This window comes from Microtus pennsylvanicus, chromosome 6 (genome assembly GCF_037038515.1).
Source record: "Microtus pennsylvanicus isolate mMicPen1 chromosome 6, mMicPen1.hap1, whole genome shotgun sequence".
NCBI classification, from domain to species: Eukaryota; Metazoa; Chordata; class Mammalia; order Rodentia; family Cricetidae; genus Microtus; species Microtus pennsylvanicus.
Genome location: NC_134584.1, coordinates 123,450,100 through 123,466,865, shown reverse-complemented (window position 1 = coordinate 123,466,865; position 16,766 = coordinate 123,450,100). Strand labels below are relative to the sequence as shown.

The window sequence follows — 16,766 nt, the reverse complement described above, 5'->3', positions numbered from 1 at the left end:
TTCAAACACACATCATAGCATATATGTAGACTACCTATTCTTAGATTATCAAAATACTTAGAAATATTTCAACATGTATGTGTACATGAGCATACCTAGTATTTATGAATTCCTACTGGTCACATGTATTAGGGGTTGTGCATGAAAAAACCCCAGTCAAAGGTATCAATAGGTTTGGCCTAACACTCAGATTCAACGAAGTGGCAGTGGTCAAAATGTTCATTGAGCCTCAATAGCCTCATCGCTAAAATAGGATCACCATATGCTTTACAGGCTTAGAGGGGGTAAAGAGCCAATGCTCAACAAATGCTAGCTGGCCATTCTCTCTTCTATGAGATCTGTGTTCCTAGCCTCTGTATAATATAACAGTAGTAACTATAAACTCTCACTCTCTTTAGCACTTGAATTATAATCCCCACATATCTAAGCAAGGTAGTGACATTTAAGTACATCATTAGCAAACACAAAATAATGGACCTCTTTGTATAATATATGACACCACTCAAAGTAACAGATGTGACAAAGAACAACTCAAGCGGCCTGAAGAATAGGTCAAGTATTTCTATGTTTACATACGAGAAATTACAGGAAGCAAAGTCTGTAATGGTAGAGCTTTCCTTCAGTTTTCTGTCTGCTGCTTTTGTTTTTATTGGTAGTTAGGATAACACAGGAACACCACTGAGCAGCCCCTCTAGACGCCGTCGTTTCCAACACACAGGAGCAGCTGCAGTGCTCTCGCTCTCACCTTAGAGTGGCACTGTAGGATGGAGAAGAGCACATTGTGCATCTTCTGGAAGACACTGCCAAACTCCAGTGCCTTCAGGTGATCCAGAGGGACTGTGAGCAAGATGTTAAAAGCCAGACTGACATGATGAGGGTTGCTGATGGTCTCCTCCCCTTTCCGCAACAGAACAGCCAGGACATCGAGAACAGGCTCGATCACTACTAGAGCCACAGGCTGTTCCTGGCAGGCCTCTCGGTGTTGCAGCTACAAAGGAGGATGGACAAAGAAAAGAAAGTGAAGGTAATCCTGCAAGGAAACAAAATCACTTAAGCTCTAGATGATAAAGGCAGTCTGCTTATGCTGTACAAGGAAATGGTGTGGACAATCAAGCTATCATCCAGTCTCCTATAGACCTGGCTGCTTCAGCTCTCACTTTTTGTTAAGTACATCTACCATGAAGACAAGCTATTTCTTAAAAGGGATCAGACACACCCAATCTCTTACACAGAAGCTGCATGTCAGACATGCATTAACAGTATTTTCCCAAAACAGATCATCAGTCCCAAATGCCTGTGATTATAAAACAGGTCTAGTTAAGATTTTCAGTTATTCTCCTAGAAAATGAGAGAATAGACTCAAGATAAAGGACTTTCCTGTGTTGTGGGGTGTTATTTTAAAATGTGTTACATTTGTTTATGCTGTGAAACATTTGCTTAATGATGCAAAGATGTATTGCATTTTTTTTACATTGCATTTATTTAACTCTGTGAAGCTGTGTTATTTTACCTGTCTAAAACACCTGATTGGTCTAATAAAGAGATGAATGGCCAATAGCAAGACAGGAGAAAGGATAGGCAGGGCTGGCAGGCAAAGAAAATAATAAATAGGAGGAGAAATCTGGGAAGAGGGAAATAAAGGATGAAGAAAAGGAGGATATCGGGGCCAGCCACCCAACTACACAGCAAACCACAGAGTAAGAAGTAAAGGGAATTTATACAGAAAAAGAGAAAGAAAAAAGCCCAAAGGCAAAAGATAGATGAGATAATTTAAGAAAAGCAAGCTAGAAACAAGCCAAACTAAAACCAGGCATTCATAAGTAAGAATAAGCCTCTATGTATGATTATTTGGGAACTGGGTGGTGGGCCCCCACAAAGAGTCAAATGTGAAAAAAACCAACCATATTCCTGGGTCACCTAGAGAGCACCCTATGGTTTCTAGCTTGACACAGTAAGTATCTAAGGTGGCCTTTGAGTCCTGAATCTACAAGAGCGTCATTCTGCAGGGAACATGGCTCTGCAGCCTGTCTGCCACACACATTAGAGGCATCAAGGGTTCTAACCTGGCGCATAGAAGTGTGATCAATACACATTGTCACCATTATGGCCACCCATCAGTATGTTCCATATCCCACTCAGTAACTTGCTTCTCCACTGTCTCCTCAACACACACATATGCAGCACATGCCTTTGGTTTTACAGATTCTTAGGGAAAAGATGAAGAAGCAAATTAGAAAACAGAAGGAAACAGGTCGTTAGCTCTGGAAATATGCTGATTCATGACAATTCTCTCAGATAGCAAAAGTTCTAACAGGATGGTAATGATGGCAAACAGGTACTGCTCTTTCCTTTTGAGACAGGTTCAATGAAGGGTGCAAACACTAAGACCAGCCTCAATGAATCAGGCTTTTGTAGTAGAAAATGAAATCAAGTCACTGCCAGATGAAAACACAACACTTTGGTAGGATAAGAGTATTCCCCTTTACCGTATCACATGCCTTACACACACGTACCCCTCCTGACACGCTTTTTGTGCTTAACTGACCACAGAATTTTGTGGAGGATCAGTCCCAGGGATCCCCCTTAACCTACTTTGAGTATATGGTCTACAGTATTCACCTTGCCATTGCCATTTATCTTATCACTTCCCGTCTAATAGTTCTCAGTGTCCGACCCACTCACCACCTCCAAGCCAGGTTGCTATTGTCTAACAGTGCACACAGATAGGAAACACAAATGAGTTGGTTACCTGTTCATGGCCACCTTCAAGAAATAGCCACAGACCCAGAGGACGGCAGATCCCAAGAAACTAGCTATCTTACAGAGGAGGGAATGACAAAAGAGCTGGAGAGTGCATTTGGAAAAACCACTCACCATTAGAGCTGTGACTATCTGGGGACACGTACGCCATAGCAAACTCGCCTTCTCTCCATTGAGTGGGCATTTCAGTAGTAGACTGAGTAGTCTAATGGCACACAAAACCACCTGAAACGAAAGGGCAAACTTTAGAACAGAAATAGCCAATCCCACAGGAGATCTCCTCTTACTGGGACTGACGATGAAATGGAACCCTGTTACTGGGGACAGGGACAAAGGCTGGTCAGGATTGAGTTCTAAGAGGAAGGGCCATCTTTCACATTTGTGCAGAGAGGAAGCAATGGCGATGAGCATAACTCCAGCAGAAACAGGGCCCTTAGGGAGTATCTTACTAAACCAGGCACAAAATTGGTCCAGGATAGCAAGCTTAGTGAAAACAAAGAATGGTCTAATCATAGACCCCATTTTGCCAAGATGTTATCCACAGAGGATGCTATTACTCCAGCTGATCAAGAACTACACAAGGGCGCTGGAGAGATGACTTAGAGGTTCAGAGCACTAGCTACTCTTCCAGAGGATCCAGGTTTGATTTCCAATACTGACATCATGGCTTACAATCATCTAATTCCAGTTCCAAGGTATCTGATGCCCTCTCATGGCCTCTGCAGGCACAAGGCATAAACAAGGTGCATAGATACACATGTAGGCAAAGCACCTATACATATATGGTAAAATTTTAAAAACCAAAAAATTTCATAAGGTTCAAAAAAAATGCTGGGTGAGATGCTGGGACAGCAGGCAATGCTTTTAACTTTAAACCAGACAAGAAGACCTACTTTTACTAAACACAAAGGCCTGGCCTCTTTCTCCCTTAATACTGTGAAGCCACACAACCCCAGCCAGATCCTAATTTCTGCCCTGTACACTCTCCCCTTGTCTTCTCTTGACCGCACACACCTGCACACCTGACTGTTCTCAATTTCCTGCATACCTATAGGATACATTTACCTACTGAGGCTTGGAGCCCATTCATTTCTTCACAATTGTACACATTCTGCCCCAGTAGACAAACACACTTCTACCCCACGCACACCTTCAAATTCTTCATTCTTCAATACTCAGTTCAAGTTTCCCTTGTCTATGATGCCTTCTCTAATCAGTTTGTTTAATGAAAATTTGGGGGCTATGTCCCCCCCCCAAGTCACTCACTGAATGAATGGAAGCCCAGAGACCCAGAGTCATTCTCGAAGCTGGGCCCCAAATGTGCTATAAAGATACATAGCAGGCACTGGAAGGGATGGTACAGGTCCTCAGGCTCATAGCTATGTGTCTGAACTATTCCTATGCCCCTCCCCAGAATTCATAATCACCCCTTATTCTCCTTTAATTCAGATCAAAAACCAACCCCAGGTATTTATTATCAGTAATCAGGAATGAAAAATTCACATGAGGCTACACATAGTAGTAAATATCTATATTTACAGTACTTGAGAGGCTGGGGAGGCGGGGAAGACTATAAATTCAGGATTTGGGCTGCAATGGCAAGACCCTAGCTTGGGGGAAGTGAGGAGGAGAAGCAGCAGCAGCCTAGAGCAGTCTATGGGGACTTTTTCCTCAAGTGCCACTGGGAACACCTGACTAGACAGTACCCACAATCATTCTGACATGTTAGCTGTATAAGGCATTCTAAATGGAAGAGAACTGGATTTATGAACTCAGAGTCCAAATACTTCCTTTTCTTTTTCTTTCCAGTGTTGGAGTTTGAACCCAGGACCTCATGAATGAAATACCAACTGAGTTATACACTCAGTGTTTGGGTGTACACAGACAGACAGACAGACAGACAGACACACACACACACACACACACACACACACACACAAAATCGTGCGTACATAATTCTTAAGTTCTGGTCTACAGCTGTTTGGCCGTATCAAGCACTTTTCAAAAAAAAAAGTGTATGGGCAATGATTTGAGAAGTCCACACACGTTTTCACACGTGTCTTATTTTCTCACAAGCATCTCTCTTAATCTTCATTCTTAACCCTTAATAATATTTCCAAAAAAACCTGTGATAGATGAACTTAGAGACTTTTTTATATGGTCTTTATAATATTTAGCATCTCATGCAGTAAGAGCACACTTTTCTAATTCTGAAGAAATTCCCCTGTGAAAAGTAAGAATCTTCAGTGGAAGCTAGATAGTCCACAACTGGGCTCCCTCCCACAGGCTCCTCCTCTGCCTCCACTCTCAGCCAAATTTGTCAGTCTAGTTTTAAAAGTGACATAAAATTTCAAACAAGCCAGGCGGTGGTGGCGCAAGCCTTTAATCCCTTTAATTGGGAGGCAGAGGCAGGCAGATCTCTGAGTTCAAAGCCAACCTGGTCTACAGAGTGAGTTTCTGGACAGCTAGAACTGTTACACACAGAATCCCTGTCTCAAAAAAAAAAAATCATCAAAACAATCCTTCCTTTCACCTGCAGTCAAACAAAAGAAAGAAGGTATCCACCTGCTGATCAGACTTCCATGCCTGAGTGATGTCCAGCCCCTGAAGAATAGACTGCAGTATGATCCCAAACTGCTCTGTTGTCCCAGCCTCAAACATTTGGGCGAACAGGGCTTCTAAGTGAGACTCAATATCCTGAGCAGAAATGCCTGGACCTGGAGGAAAAGACGCCAAAAGTGTTAAGATCTGATTTATAAGTGATAATGAACTACAAATGAACTACAAAGTAACCATATGATGACACCATGCAGCCATTAATAACTTGAGGTGTGTAATTGTACAACCAAATACTGGTGAAAAAAGAGGAACAGGTGCTCACTGTGGTGTCCTTCTCTTATCCAGAGCTGTACCTATGTACAGTGTATGCACACAGAAAATGCCAATATGCTCAGGTTAGTGCAGGACCACAGCAGACATGTGGTGATTTTTATCTCTTACCTCCCTTACACAATCAGGATGGGTGAGAAGTGGAGTATTTAATACCCAGGTAGGAGGAGTCAGACTGACCCTAGACTTTTTTAGAGGCTCCAATGAAAGGACAATGTGAACTTTAAGTTCTGTATCCTCGTCCAGGAGTGGATTTGGAAAGGCTGGTAAAAAACTGAAGCCAATGCCTCAAAAGAGTCAAAGTTACAGCTTCTGGGGACCCAAACTCTTTTTCCCTGGGATGTTGTTACCAGTCCTAAGGCAGCTATGTCTGAGGTATCCAATGTTCTCTTTGCCAAGACTGACTTAGCTCTCTTCTGAACTTGGCCATCCACTCCATCCTTACCCCTGCAAATAGTATGTCTGATGCTGCATCTCTTAATAAACTTACTTGGCATAAGTCATTGGCTTGTGTAGGATCTCCTGGTCCCAGCTATTGCTTTCATTTTCTTTATTTCTCATCACCAGTCTTCCCACTCAACACCTCACTGTTCCGGTGAAAAGAACCTTGACATTCCTGGGACTGTCTACTAGGTCTATCCTGTGTTTTCTAGAACTTCACTGACCCACAATCTTGCAATAAAGCCCACGGCAGGATATACAAGCCCTCCAACACTGACCTATCCATTCTTCATGTGTTTCAGAATGCCACACATTACTAGAATACATTCTGCCTCTCAATCTGTGTTATTTACAAGAGGACAGAGACTGGGGGCTCTGACCGATTAAGTCACAGGTTACAACCTATAAGACCTAGATTCACAGCCTTTTTCAGCCCCAATTTACTCATCAGTAAAACAAACACATCAGCAAAAGATGCCATCACTGGCAAATAACATAGAACCTATTGGAGACAAGGCCACTTTCACTTGGCTTACATGTATCCTCTAGCCCCAATACCAAATTCAGGTTGAGTTTTGGTATCCCATATTTTCTCTTCTGCAGCCTCAATGGCTATCTGACTGTTATGAAGCCCAAATCAGCCAGAGGAGAGATACTCCTATACAGAAGGCCAGCTCTAAAGCACTGGCTTCCCTTAAAGCAATCTATTCTAGTGCCTGAATGCATTCTTCATAAAAGCTCCTGTTTATGAAATGCCCCCTTAGCACCACTGGACGGCAGGGGCACCTCCACAAGCTGTTGTACTGCTACCTTTCAGTTCTTCAAAACAACCATGTTATGCTCCCTTCCTTCCCCAGTGCCTTGGGCCTCACCTCACTTAGTATTCCTCCAGACTGCTCACTAGACAGTCTGACAGTTCATATATGTAAACATGCTAGACTCCCTATATTTGATATCACAGGTCCAGGGATATAAAAGTGAGGCTTAGAGCTGCCTCATCTCACTAGAGGTAGGAAAAGGGAATACAGAAGTTCTGCTTAACAAACTGACAGTAGCCAGTTTCAGATGCTAGCTGTCATCTTAAGACACTCACTTGGAATGCCGTCAAAAGCTTTAACAAAATCTTTGATGTTAATTCCAGTAAGGGAAGCAATCCCTGAGTTATTAACAGGGAAAGATAGACCATTACAGTCAGGGTCTTCTCAGTTCATTCACACTTGAATCCAGACAGAGTGGTCTTTGACAGAGAGACAACAGCAGCACTGTTCAGTCCACACACTCGGCTCTGGTACTGGCCCGGGCAGACCAGGTGGCTTCACTTCCTAAAGGTCCCGCACCCTCGTAGCTTCTCTATGCAAATCAACTCAGCCAAACTCTACTCAGCATGTACTCTTGCCCCCCTCCCCACAAAGTCTAACCTCAAAAGACTACCTACTTCCTATTCTGGCCCCAAAAACTAAAAAGAAAGCCTCTGCCGCCTATGATATGTACTGACTAGATTCAAGAAGATATCAGGCCTGTTCATCTTTGTCTGCTTTGGGGAGTGACTCTATTTAATATACTTTCTTAAGATTTTATTTATGTTGGGTTTTCAGACAAAGGCCTCACTATGAACCCTTGGTCTGGAACTTGTTACGCAGCCTCTGTCTCTGGAGTGCCAGGATTAAAGGCGTGCATCACAACTCCCTTTCAAACACAATAATTTAGTAATTTTTTTTTCTTTTCTGAGACTGGATTTTTCGGTAGCTTTTGGAGCCTGCCCTGAAACTCACTGTGCAGACCAGGCTAGCCTCAAACTCAGAGATCCACCTGCCTCTGCCTCCTGAGTGCTGAGATTAAAGGCATGTGTAACCACTACCTGGCATAGTGTACTTTTTTAACATGAATATTTTTAGATGATTCTAAATAATTTCCATAACATTTCAATGGCTATATAGGAATCCCTAAACTTTTGATCTATACAGCTTCAGAGTCAGTTTTGGGCTGGAAGACATCAGCTCTCTCACTGGTCTGTGTCTGAAGTCTTAGCTGCCTAAAAGGGAGAAACTCATTAACAGAGATGACACTAGATGAGTCTATTTTACTACACACACACACACACACACGCAATTGAGCACACTGATTGGGGTGCTGAGGAACATAGATTTTATGTAATTTTCAAAGTTAATCTATAGTACTATAGGCCTGATATAGGAGTTTCCCCCAAGTGAGATAATCTATTTGAGTCAACTGTGGCCAGAGCAAACTAAAGGCCAAGAACAAGAACAGTAGCCCTTAAACCATGATTGGGGGTTGGAGAGGTGGCTCAGTGGTTAAGGGCACATACTGTTCACATAGAAAACCTAAATGAAGTCCCAGCATCCATGCTGGGCAGCTTACAGCTGTGCACTCGTATGTGCACTCCAGAGAATAAGCAGCCCTCTCCTAGAATCTACATACACTCGTATGTGCACTCCAGAGAATAAGCAACCCTCTCCTAGAATCTACATACACTCGTATGTGCACTCCAGAGAATAAGCAGCCCTCTCCTAGAATCTACATACACTCGTATGTGCACTCCAGAGAATAAGCAACCCTCTCCTAGAATCTACATACACTCGTATGTGCACTCCAGAGAATAAGCAACCCTCTCCTAGAATCTACATACACTCGTATGTGCACTCCAGAGAATAAGCAACCCTCTCCTAGAATCTACATACACTCGTATGTGCACTCCAGAGAATAAGCAACCCTCTCCTAGAATCTACATACACTCGTATGTGCACTCCAGAGAATAAGCAACCCTCTCCTAGAATCTACATACACTCGTATGTGCACTCCAGAGAATAAGCAGCCCTCTCCTAGAATCTACATACACTCGTATGTGCACTCCAGAGAATAAGCAGCCCTCTCCTAGAATCTACATACACTCGTATGTGCACTCCAGAGAATAAGCAGCCCTCTCCTAGAATCTACATACACTCGTATGTGCACTCCAGAGAATAAGCAACCCTCTCCTAGAATCTACATACACTCGTATGTGCACTCCAGAGAATAAGCAACCCTCTCCTAGAATCTACATACACTCATATGTGCACTCCAGAGAATAAGCAGCCCTTTCCTAGAATCTACAGGCACCTGCACTCATATGTCCACACACCCATATACACGACTTAAAAAAAAAATTCTAGGTGTGGAATTTGAGATGAGCCGGGTCTATATAATGAGTTCCAGGTCAGCCATTACATAGTAAGACTGTGCCTCTAACAAACAGGCATGAATGTACACAAAATAATCCCTAAAATATGAGAGGACCTGAGAAGACTAGAAAGGTATAGTGTACACAGGAGAGAGAAGTTGGAAAGGTGACTGCTTACACATGCCAAAACAGAAAGAGAAAATGATGTCCCAGATGCGTATCTACAGGGCAAGCTTGCTCATGTGGTACCTTCTGAAGCTGCCGGGGGGGGAGGGGGGGGAAGCCCAGACAGTTGTGGTACACACCAGTAGGACATGCTGAAGTGACAGGCAGATGAATCTTAAGAGATCAAACACGGTAACTTGGCCATGGAGGTCCCTTTGACTTAAGCCTCTGCAACGCAGAATCAGTTCAGAGAGAAACACTTACTGGGTCTGGAGAGATTTTTTCAGTGGTTAAGAGCACTAGCTGAATGCTCAAAGGATCCAGGTTGGATTCCTATCACCAACATGCAGCTCACAACCATCAGTGACTTCAAGTCCATGGAATCTAACAAGATCCTTTGGCTTGAGGACACCAGGCATATACTTGGTACACAGACATATATGCAGGCAAAACATACATACACATAATTAAAAAACAAAAAACCCACCTTACCTGTAAGAACTTTCTGCACAGAATGAAAGATGGAAGTAAAAACAGAGCTCTCCTTGGAATGGAGCTCTGGGGCCAAAAGGAACGAGGTTAGAAATTGCAAGGCTGCCTGGAAAGACTGAGTATTCCCCGACAGGGCAGGCAACTCCTCCAGCAACTGAATGTAGACATCCTGGTAAAGGGCCATGTGAGAAAGCACTGTTCTATCCGTATCCACCACTTGAGAAATCTGGGGCTGTCCTTCCCGAACGTGTTGGCTCAGGTCTACTTCTAAAAGTGTGGGGACAGCTGAGAGGAGGACTGAAGGCAGGCGGCGGCCTGTAGTTCCAGGCACTAGGCAGAGATGCAGCATGGCACCCATCTGCATCATGGCCTGCCGCAGCAGCTCAGGTAGTGCTGCTGATGCCTCCAGTTGCTGCCTTCGCTCCTTAACATAAGGCCCCAAACTTTGACACAACTTGTTTAGAGCCACTAGAAGCAGCTGCCTGCACTGAAGGCTCTGGATCTTCAATTCTTTGCTGGAAGCTTCCTTACTACATCTTGAGAGGAAGGCAGTGATTTTTCCAAAATTGAGCACCAAGCTCAGCTTTACTTGGATAAGCATCTGCATTAGCTGTTCCAAGAACATCCCTAACACTTGAAGAAGCTGTAGCCAATCGGGGTCATCTTCCCTAACTTGAAATTCTGTGCTGGCTTGCAACAGTGAGGTCAGCACAACCTCAAAGATGTCACTAACATACATGACCCTGAATACAGAGCGGGCATTTCTTCCCCTCTGCAGACCACTAAGGAGTCGGTAGCATGTCACCAAGTACTGGAGGGCTAGTGGGCAAGAGCAATGCTCCAATGTGGAGACCGCCATGGAGACTAACAGGAAAAAAAAATGCACGTGGTAAGATGGCTTGAGGCTGTCCAGGTGAAGGATGGAGATGACTTGTAAGAGCTCCAGGAGGACTTTTAGCTGCTCTTCATCCAGCTTGATAGGAAAACCATTCTTGATCATAGATAGAAAATTCTGGGCAACTTCTCCTCTTGGTTCTACACCTTCAAGTCCAACTTTTGCTAATTTGGTTTCCCAGTGAGCCACAAATGTGTGGTAGTCCTTTTCAAAAAGCCAGGGAAACCGCTGACTAATAAGACTCAGATCACTATGGGCATCAGAGCACAGAATGCTAGAACATTCTGCAGTAATACACATCAGGAAGGCAGAATGAAGGGATGCCATCTCTGGAAAGAGAGGGCTGTGCAGGAGGGCTGTGGATACTGTCTCAAGTGTGATGTATGGCTCACCATGGGCCAAGCTTTCCTGGGCTTTATTTGCTGGTAAAGTTCTTAACAGGACAGTGGCCAAATATTTCACATCATCCAAACAAAGGTAGGGTATTAAAACTGTGAGGTTTGATACGATCAGGTGCCAGTGTGCTACAGGATATGTAGACTCATTCATTGTTGACACCTGCCTATCCCAGGCAACTACTGTCTTCTGACTTAAACAGTCTCTGCTAGAATCCAGAATGCGGGCAGTATCATCCCTCAAGGTTTGAAGGGTTTCTTTAGACTGGGAACTAGTCCGCATCAAAGTCCTTTTCACCTTCTGCAGGTACAGCTGTTCTAAGCAGTACCTACTGAGAGACCTGGACTGAACTATACACTTTTCCACCTTCTTCCAAAGCTGTGTTTCCACACCTGGTAGCAACAAAGGGAGGGTTGAGACATCCAGTGCAGCCCCAGCTAGGGGCCCTGCCAGAGAATGATACTGGCTGCAGTGCAAACTGAAAGTAGTGTCCACTTGAGTCCAGGTGTAAGAGAGTAAGAGTGCAGAGTCACTCACCTTCTGTTGCCACAGCTCAGACTCTGAGCTCCAGAGGTCCACGAGAAGGCCCAAAAGGGGCCTCACAAGCTCTTTCAGCATCCTCTCCATTATGCACTGTGTCTGTCTGATGATGGGCAGAGGCATGCTGTTGTCCAGACTTGGCATGTTGAACATGATACAATGCAGCAGAGAGCTCAGTGACAATGCCTTCAAAGCCATGTCAGTGTCACTCTGCAAGCAGGGTATGATTAAAGACTGGAACTTATCTAGTACAAGGGACCAAGTATCCAGGATCTGACTCAGTGGCAGCTCCAAGAGGCATGCACAGAGAGCCATAGAGGGGCCTGAGGTAAGCAGAGGCTGCCTCAGTGCCTCTGCCGCTGGACAGCAGATCACCCCCAAAACTTCTTCAAACAATCGTGGCACCTGTCGGAGCTTGGCATATGTCTGGAAGACAGTGTTAATAAGTACCTCCTGGGCTTTTTTAGCTCGAAATTCTGTTACTTCTGCATCAATCCAGGCTGAAGACAACAGGTCATCTAGGTCTGGTTCTAAAATCAAATGATTCAGAGACATTAAAATCTTGAGGCAGCGAAACCAAGCTGGCACAGATGCTTGTGAATGGTTGATCAGCAGCTCAGCCACATGGCGGTAGAAGTGGAACTGTGTCTCCTCATGTCGGATCCTGTCAGCAGCCACATTGTAGATGTTGGTGGTGGCCACTGAATTTAGCAGTTGCTCTACAGCCAGAAGCTCTGTGGTCCAATCTGATAGGGTTAGGGCTTCCATCTGTCCCTCTTGCAGGTGTGAAATCTGCAAGCAGCCAAACAACCTGGGGAGAGCCTGAAAACAAAGGAACTGGTTTTCTTCCTTAAGGTACGAGTCCAAAAAGAGTCTGTACAATAAGGACACTGAGTTTGCCACAACCGAAGCATGCAGGTCTGACTTGATGTAGTCAGGCTCTACCAGCCTTTTAATCACAGTTTCCATTGGAGTGAGAAGGCTCTTCAGAACCCCCACCTTTACGTTGTCTTGGTGCTGTTCCAAGAGCTCCTCTTTATAAGATGAGAGTAAATCATGTCGAAAAACACCACTTCGAAGAACCGTGTCAATCTTACTCCTGATATCTCGGCTCAGTACCTGCCGTAGCTGGCCCTGACCAGCCTGTGTCCATGTGCCCCCAAAAAGCAAATGTCTCAGGACTAGGCAAGGCTGGAGGAGGTGGCCAGTCATATCTGCAAAGACACGTCTGGGGTTGGCTTGCTGTTGCTGAAGCTTGAGGTAATGGTCAAGAGCCAGGTGAATGACTTCAAATAGCTGGACTGTCATGGCTCCTTCCGGTTGTCTGCAGACTGACCAGCAAAGGTGGCTCAGCAAGGCTACAATCAGCTCTGGTTTGGCTGTGTAGATGACAGCAAGGGCAGGTGTTGAGAGGATGCCCTGACAGCAACTCAGGATAGCACAGACATTCTTCTGGGATCCCACAAGTGAGAACTCTGCTAGTCTATCATTTATAACCTGAGTATTAAAAAAGAAATAAATGTCATGACTACCCTGAAGCTACATTTGCTCAGAAAGTGTGAAAGAATCAATCATTCCTCTCCCATTTTGATGAGAAACCAGACTTTTTACCTCTAACATGAACTTGATACTTACTTAATGCATCAATAAAAGATAAAGTGTCTGTTCTAATTTCTTCACACATCCATCTCCTGTCAGTATCAATTCTGAAAAGGTTTACTGCCATCCAATTCCAAGAGGCTTTGCAAAGCTTAAAAGTCAGTAGTCAATATTTTTTCTTTTTATTTATTCTTCTCTCATACATCCCAACCACAGTCTCCTCTCCCTCCACTCCTCACAGTCCCCTCATCCCTAACCTCCCCCTTCCCCCAGATCCACTTCTGTTTCCCTACAAAAGAAAATAGGACATCTTAAGGATATTAAAGCATAATATCTTAAGGATATCGACATGGCATAATAAGATGTGATAAAGACTAGGCAAAAACCCTTGTATTAAGGCTGGATGAGGCAACCCAATAGGAAGAAAAGGTATAGACCCTAAATCTTTAACTTATCTCAGATATCATCAAGTAGCACTTGAGTCATGATCCTGTGGTCCTATATACATATTACAGTCATCACATTTTCCTATTAAAAACACCAAAGCAGTGCCAAGAGATGTAACTACGTTGGTAGAATGCTTGCCTAACATGTTTAAAGCCCTAGGTTCAATTCCCAGCACCACATAAACTGAGTGTAATAGTGCATGCCTGTAATCCCAGTACTCAAGAGGAAGAGGCTAGTATAGTATAATATTGGGGTTCAACCTGAAGATCAGAAAAGCAAGCAGCCAGTCACTGGCTCTTACCTTTACCTCAGACCGAAAATGGACGAACCTGCCTCCATGAGTCCTCAGACTGAGACTGAGAACTATCTCTTCCCATTTTATATTCCTCTCTAGTGCGTGCACCACACTGCCCGACCTCTACAGCTAACTTGTGTGGACTGCTGGGATTTAAAGGTGTGTGCCACCACTGCCTGGCCTGTATGGTTGACTAGTGTGTCTGCTTTGCATTGATCTTCAAGAAGCTTTATTTATTAACACAAATAATATAACACTATAGGCAGAAGATCAAAACTCCAAGGTCATCCCTCAATTACATAGCTAATTGGATGCCAGTAAGTACCTTTCTTTTTATCACACAGCAGACACAATTTTTCCAGCTTTCAAAATTCCAAATTCAGGCAGATCCCAAAATTTGCTCCTGGCCAGTGATTTGCTCCTAGTCATATAAGATCTAAGAATCAAAGCTGTCTGAGGTGCTAAGCTATTAGCAACTACGTGAAACAATCATTATTTCCACCCAAGTAAGTACTAGCTTAAAAGTCACAGCAAATGTGCTAAATCCTAAGATGTCAACATATCACCAGTTTCCACCAGATATTTTATTAAATTTAAGATCAATAAAAAAAGTCTTTTCGACACTTAGTCCCTAAAGCATAATTTGTGTTCATGTTTCATGGGTCCTCAAGTAATATTTCACATAAACATACATTTATTTTAAAAGTTCTATCATTTCTTAAATATAAAGCTACTCAACTTTCAGTCTTACCTTGAAAGACCACTTAGAATGTGCCTATTATTTAACAGTGTCACAGGGAAGGAAGGGTGTAGTCTAAGAATTACTGGCAGCTTATATACTTCTTTGTTCTCTAGTCTGTTCCATTCCATTCTGTGAGGCTCTGGCTGAACAGCTCTACAACCAGACACATCTAGTTTCAATCCCAATACTGCCATTTACTGTTTATAGATGGCCATTTATATTCTTATACCCTTTGAGCCTGTCATGTGCTAAATGCTCATTAGTACTGGTTTTTAATGACAATTATTATGGCATCTGAAAATACTGTTTTAACAATGAAGTTCAGACTTTTGTGATTTTAATAAAAAAACTGAAATAATTTCCAGATTATCTTTGATCTTCCCCCAGAAAATCTTATCAAATGTCTGTGTGTGTGTGAGTCTAGTTATAATACAGTAGCTACCTTTTCCAGTTAAAAAGTAGTAAAGCTGGCTCTGACGGTTTTACCTGCAATCCCAGCACTTGGTATACAAAGCAGAAGACCATGATTGAGAGAATGTTCATAGGCCAGGCAAGGTGGTTCATGCTTTTAATTCCAGAATTCAGGAAGCAGAGGCAGGTAGATCTCTATGAGTTCTAGGCCAGCCTGGCTACATAGAAAGTTCCAGGATAGTCAGAGTTACATATAGAGGCCCTGTTTTAAAAGTAACGTTTTCTATTTTTGGATACTATTATTTCTTCTTCCTTCTCCCTCCCGTAACTTGAAATTTCCCACATATTCACATAACTGATTCTGAAAAAAACAAGTTTAAGCAGCAATGAGAAATTAACAAGGATGCACATAACATAAGCCAACGGCAGACCATGATTTACCTTGACAAGGGAAATCTGAAGATTCACAGTCTTTCCATTCTTCAGGAGATTCTGCAATTTCCTGCTGTGTAGGATGTTATCTACATAGACCCAGAGCCTTTCAACAATATCTTCCTGCAGTTCGAGTTTTTTATTATAAAATGCAACCAATGTCTGTCTTGCCCAATCAAGTAAAACCTGGATTTGTAGAAAACATACTGTGAAAATGAACTTCTTACATGGGAGAAAAATTTTAAACATTATAGAGACATCCAGCCACGACCAAATTCTATTGCAAGAAAAACAAAAACAGCTTTCCTTTAAAACGTGTCTGCAGTGTCAGCTCCCACTGGGGCTGAAACAGGAAGAGCACTTGCATCTACAAGATCAGGATGAGTCTGGACAACAGAGCAAGATCCTATTTGAAACAAATAGGCTGAATATGGTTACACATGGCTATTAATATCAGTACTTAGGAAGCTGTGGCCAAAAGATCTCAATTCAATGTCAACATAAGATGTATAGTGAAAGCATTTGTTTTAAATCCCCACTTGTATGTTAAATAATATATGTTATGAAATCTTGAAATGTTTATTAAGGAATAAAAGAGGAAAAACAATGTTGCCTTAGCCTGGAGTCAATGAAAAATTTCAATGCAATAACATTATTCAATGGCTTTTTTTAAGAGAAACACAATGTCCACAGAAGGAATCACAATATGCAAATCAAAATGGAAATAAGGGATAAGAAAAAAAATGGGGCTGTGAAACAAGACATATGCAGTATACCTTCTAGATCTATCTTTCAGGAGTCACAAGCAAGGCAAACTGACGCACAAGGGCTTTCTGAGAAAGAGCGCTGTGCACATGCAGTTTCCATTATGGCGATGTTGACTCAATCGCAAAACACTGAGAAAAGGTAAAGCCTCGGCTCTCAAAACTGTGGTGCTGTTGATGATGGCAAACACTACGACATCCAGTTAGGCTTACTCTGCCCAAGCCCTGAGCTTCCCTCTCCAGACCTGTCAATATGTGTGAAGGACAACCAACGCTAGAAGGAAAAGGACAAGGACAACGCAGGTGTTGACCAAGCCTGC

The 16,766-nt window shown here is 43.1% G+C and overlaps 1 protein-coding gene across 5 annotated transcripts in view; it reads right to left on the bottom strand.

The window, feature by feature from the left end:
* The window catches only part of Urb2 (URB2 ribosome biogenesis homolog), a 28,976-nt gene that overhangs the window by 9,285 nt on the left and 2,925 nt on the right, over nucleotides 1-16,766 (bottom strand). For all 5 annotated transcript variants that reach the window (XM_075977639.1, XM_075977638.1, XM_075977640.1 and 2 more), the window contains 5 exons: nucleotides 15,692-15,868; nucleotides 9,926-13,253; nucleotides 5,326-5,477; nucleotides 2,875-2,985; nucleotides 746-988 (listed from right to left, as the gene is read on the bottom strand). In XM_075977639.1, the coding sequence (XP_075833754.1) occupies nucleotides 746-988; nucleotides 2,875-2,985; nucleotides 5,326-5,477; nucleotides 9,926-13,253; nucleotides 15,692-15,868 (4,011 nt within the window). The remainder of the gene's footprint in view (nucleotides 1-745; nucleotides 989-2,874; nucleotides 2,986-5,325; nucleotides 5,478-9,925; nucleotides 13,254-15,691; nucleotides 15,869-16,766) is intronic.